Genomic DNA, 5,046 nt, shown 5'->3' with positions numbered 1-5,046 from the left:
CGTCACGCTGCTTTGCTCGTCCGTCCACCTCACCCACCGACACCCCGTCTCCTCCTCTCTTTCAGAGGATGTCCAGATGACCGACAAGATAACCATCTCCAAGCAGTTCAAGGAAAAGGTTATTCGCCCCATCTTGAAGGTACAGATGATTTTTTTCCACAGCTTATGTTTCAGGTCACCGAGTCATTCGGTGCCATACCCATGTTCCTCACCCAGCTGTCTCCCGGCTGTGAGATAAGTGACGTGACGTCATTTTGTAATTTTCAGCCACTAAGAAGTAAGGCCGGAACCCAGCAGAAATAAATAACAGCATCTTATTCACTCCCTGTGCTCTTACATTAGAGCGGCGGCGTGAGACGAGGAGGGGGACCTGGGGTGTGAAGTGCTGCAGTGGGATTTGGGGGGTTCTCTGCTCTCCCCGGGGCCACCATCTGCTCAGCTCCTGCGCTGCTGCAGAGGGGCCAGGAAAACCTGACCGCAGCGACGCGTCCCGATGACCTCAAGTTTCTTTTAAGACGTTTCTGAAGCACTTCAGGGCGCTGCTCACCTGGCAGCTCCTACAGAGACCAAGAATTTGGCCTCCCGGCGGGAGGCTCCGATGGGAGCCTCGGAACCGGGAGAGCCGGAGAGCATCGAGGGGTGTTACTGTAAGTGGCTGGGGCAGGAGCAAACAGCAGAAGGGGCTGGAGCTGGGCTTACGCCGCAGGAGAGATTTGTTTCGAGTTCCTCTTGCCATCTCCAGGGAATTAATTCCTCCCCTGAGCCACGCTGAGAGGTTCTCCTGACGACCTGAGCTCTGGCAGCACGGATTTCCAGCTCCATTGGCATGGGGTGGGATGGCTGCCGGGGCCTCGCTCCATGGATGCGTGAGCTGTCAGAGCGGGAGGGCATCCCCGGGGAGCTCCTCCTGCAGCGTCGCTGTCACTGCTGTCCCCATCGGGGTCACCAACCCTGTCCCCGCTGACCTTCACCCCTTGTGCCTGCAGGCTCACTTCAGACGAGACGAGTTCCTGGGGAGGATCAATGAGATTGTCTATTTTCTCCCTTTTTGCCACTCGGAGCTCATCCAGCTTGTCAACAAGGAGCTGAACTTTTGGGCCAAGAAGGTAAAAACCCTCCATGGCTTTAGAGGTAACTTCTCAAGGGACGCGTGAGCAGGAGGAAATCCCTGCCTGAGCCTTCGTCCTCCCGATGTGGAAGCGGAGTGAATGTACATCTTTACCATAGTCTTCCACCCTGTTCAACATGAGGGGACCCTGCTCAGGGACCTCCTGGGGGACGGTTCCTCCTTTCTTGGGGCGGGGATGAGCTTCGGGCCACGTTCAGAGACATTAATTTGTCTAATTGGTCTTTGCAGATCTGGGCTCTCCGGGGGGGCTAAATGGGAATCAGGGGACCGCTTGCTTTGGTGGGTCCGGCCTGGTGGAGCTCTCGGTGCCCTTTCTTCCTGGGCCCAGGGAGGCTCACACCCCACCGTGCTGCCCGTGCTGTCCCCGCTGCTCCAGGAATGGGGCGCCGGGGTTGCCGGAAGGCGTCAGTAACTCTTCCTCCTCTTCCTCACCCGGCAGGCCAAGGCGAGGCACAACATCACCCTGCTCTGGGACAGGGAGGTCATGGACGTGCTGGCTGACGGCTACAACTTGCACTACGGTGCCCGGTCTATCAAACACGAGGTAAAGCCAAGGACGGAGCAGGGGCTCCACGCCGGAGCGCGAGCAAAGCCCACGGCACGGGCCTCCAGCCCTGCTCTGCACGGGGAGAGCCAGGAGGGTCACAGCCGGCGCGCTCCAGAAGGAGACGGGGAATAAGTTGGATGGGCAGGAGATCCTGGGATCCTGCGCTGCCCGAGGGCGGGAAGGAGAGCTGCCCGGCTCCCCGGGAGGCTGCTCGCAGCGGGGTTTTTCTGACGGGAGCTGGTTTTTCTTCCTCAGGTCGAGCGGCGGGTGGTGAACCAGCTGGCAGCTGCCTACGAGCAGGACCTGCTGCCCAGGGGCTGCACCTTGAGGATCACGGTGGAGGACTCGGACAAGCAGCTGCTGAAAACCAAGGACAGCTCTTCCCCTGGAGCGGAGAAAACAAAGATGCCGACCCTGCGGTTGGAGATAGTGGAGAAGGGCAGCAAATCCCGAAAACTGGACATCCAAGCGCCTCTGAACCCAGAAAACATTACTTACTTCTTGTAGGCAGCGACGAGCGCTCCCAGAGCACGCTCTGCCCCAGCAGCTGCCCGCGCGACGCTGCAGGCAGCCTTGGGTTGACAATAAAAGACCGTGAGACCCGGAGTGTGCGATGTGGCCACGTCGGTGAGGGCGGGCAGCAGGCGGGGCGGGGGCAAAGCCGTGCTCCTGCTACCTCCGTCGCCCCGGAGCCGGGCACCAGCCTGCGCCTGCGTGCTCTGGGGTGGGCGCGAGAGGGGTCCGGAGCTGGAGCTGTGGGTGGCGGGCGAGCGCGCTGCCATTCGGGGACATATTGGGGTTTCGTTTGGCACAAGAGAAGGTGTCGGAGCTTTTTAAGAAAGGGGAAAGCGGGTTTCAGACGGTACGGGAAGCTGGGGTGTCCGGCTCGGGTAGGATTTGCCATTCCCTAAAGAGGAGGCTCGCTGCGGAGGCTGGGTTTGCTGGGTTGGACTGCAGCTGGGAGGGGGTAGGACGCTGCCATTCGGGGACATATTGGGGTTTCGTTTGGCACAAGAGAAGGTGTCGGAGCTTTTTAAGAAAGGGGAAAGCGGGTTTCAGACGGTACGGGAAGCTGGGGTGTCCGGCTCGGGTAGGATTTGCCATTCCCTAAAGAGGAGGCTCGCTGCGGAGGCTGGGTTTGCTGGGTTGGACTGCAGCTGGGAGGGGGTAGGACAGGGACCGAGGGTGTGACAGCTTGATTCCGAAAGCCACCAGGCACTCCGGCTCTGTATTTTGCCCGCTTCTCTTTATTTATTGCAATAAACGCGGCGTGCACATACGACCTTCTGCGTCTGGCGCGGGCAGGGGGAGGCCGGGTAGAGCAGCGGTGGGGATTGCCCGTGGGCAGGACACGTCCCCAGGGGGGGCGAGGGGGGGCCCTGCATCTGCTCATCGCTGGGAGCCACCGGCAACGTCTCCCCATCCTGGCCAGGCGACGTCCCAGTGCAAACCCCTCACTAAATCCTCCCTGGCTGCTTTTCTTCTGACCTGCTTGCGGGAAATATTTAATATCTCGGGCTTAACCTGGCTGCCCGAGTCGTCCCCGGTGTCAGCGCTGGAGCAAAGGTCCCCGGCCCAGACAAATTACGGTGGCTCTCACTGGGCAGAATTGGGATTTTTCCTGCGTGTTTGTAGGCGGGAGGTTTCGCTCCCCCAGGCCGTGGTTTGCAGGCCGGCACCGTCCCCGTGAGCTCTGCAGGGACTGATCCTGCCGCCGGCCACGTCTGCGGGTCCCCAGGGCTGGCTGGGGGCTGGGGGCTGACCCTGGGCCCCCCACCACCACCACCACAGTCACTCCTCCGGGGACCTGCCAGCGGTGGGACAGGGATGGAGGGCTCCAGGGGTGAGGGTCTCCCCCTGTGAGCAGCTTTGGGGTCCATCTCCTCCGGGGTGGAGGAGGGATCCTGTGCCCCAGGGCAGCGCTGCCCAGCACATCCCTGCAGGGCTGACGGGGGGTTGACGGGGCAGATGGGGGGGGGTGATTGTCGGGGGAAAATCCTCCCGATTTCTCCAACTTTCCCTGAGCATCCAGCTCCGAGCCTTGCCGGGGCTCGGGGGGAAAGTGTGGCCCAGCGGTGTGAGCGATTCGGGGGGTTCGCCTTCCTCGGCGAGGGACCCGGCACGGGGTCACGCCTGTCGGTCCTGGGCACGTGGGATGAGGTGCCCCGCGGTGGGTACCGGCTGGGTTCGAGGTGCACGGTCACCACCATCACCCCGCCGGGACAGCGGCGCTTCACCGACACAGCACCAACTCCTCCGGCCGGTGACGTGTCGCGGGGACGGATTGTGAAGAGTAGGAAATGAAATGCAAAAGGAGATCAAACCAAATAGCCCTCCAGATTTAATAAGCCGTAAGTCACAGTCGGAGGTGGCAGCGAGCAGCCGGGGTCCCCGTCCGACACGGCAAAGCCACTGTGTGAAGTCCCCCTGCCCGAGCGTCCCCGCTGGCACTGCCGGGCCATGGCGTGGGTTTAGTTTTGGCGCTGGCACTCATTTTCCAGGGGATACGTGAAGGTTCGGGGGGGGGCTGCCTTGACCTGCCTTTCCATCCCTGTCGCCTTTTCCTGCCGTGGGGCTTAATTCAGTGACGCTGCTGGGGACCCGAGCGCTGCCTTCGACCAGGGCTGCAAACAGGGGGGGGAGGAAGGCTGGAAAAGGGGGAAAGCTCTGCCGAAACGGAGCTGCTGGGATGGCAAGTGGAGCTGCCCCGTCTCGGGCATCGCCCGTGCTGGTGGTCCATGGGGTGGACCTGCTCCCCTCAACCCCCGTCCGCTGCCCGGGCAGCTCCGGGCTGGCCGTGGGTGGGTGACGGAGCGGGAGAGGATGAGCCTGTTCCCACCCAGGCGCTGGGATGTGGGGGCTGGCAGTGCCCAGGGATCAGGCTGGATGGGGAAGGGGGTCTCCGGCAGCAGGATTTGGCCTTTACAAGCTTCTCAAGGCAAGAGGACAGGAGGACGGCCAGAGCGGGTTTCTCTTCCCCTGAAAGGGTTTTGGAGCTTCACTGGGCTTTTCTGGACCCTCTCAAATTCAGATTTGCTGCTGGTGGAGGACCAGGAATTCAGCCGCCGCCGTGGTGGGGATGGCTGACTCCAGCCCCACGGGTGGGGAGGGGGGTTTGCTGGCTCGGTCCCTGCCTCTCCCCGTGCCGCAGCCGGGGAATTACCCACACCTTCACGCCCTTGGCCCAGGTGGGCAGGGGTGCAGGGGGGCCAGGGCTCGGGGAGGGGATCCCCGAAAACACCGGGGTGCCTCGCAGGACAGCAAGCGGCATCCCCAAAGCTGCTGTCACCTCCTGCAGCGACGAGATGCTGGAACGCCAGCCCCCCGCGCTCCACACGGCCGCGGGGGCTCGGCTCCCCCTTGCCGCAGT

General features: G+C 62.4%; 1 protein-coding gene across 1 annotated transcript in view; it reads left to right on the top strand.

The window, feature by feature from the left end:
* CLPB (ClpB homolog, mitochondrial AAA ATPase chaperonin) overlaps positions 1 to 2,443 on the top strand; it is a gene marked incomplete at its 5' end in the record, with an annotated part of 101,424 nt that extends 98,981 nt beyond the window's left edge. The window contains 4 exons of the mRNA XM_009288587.2: positions 66 to 139; positions 987 to 1,106; positions 1,569 to 1,673; positions 1,932 to 2,443. Coding sequence (XP_009286862.2) covers positions 66 to 139; positions 987 to 1,106; positions 1,569 to 1,673; positions 1,932 to 2,183 — 551 coding nt within the window. The remainder of the gene's footprint in view (positions 1 to 65; positions 140 to 986; positions 1,107 to 1,568; positions 1,674 to 1,931) is intronic.
* Between the last annotated feature and the right edge of the window lie 2,603 nt (positions 2,444 to 5,046).

Source organism: Aptenodytes forsteri, unplaced genomic scaffold, assembly GCF_000699145.1.
Source record: "Aptenodytes forsteri isolate BGI_AS27 unplaced genomic scaffold, ASM69914v1 Scaffold701, whole genome shotgun sequence".
In the NCBI taxonomy this organism is placed as follows: Eukaryota; Metazoa; Chordata; class Aves; order Sphenisciformes; family Spheniscidae; genus Aptenodytes; species Aptenodytes forsteri.
This window is presented reverse-complemented; position numbering and strand designations above follow the sequence as displayed.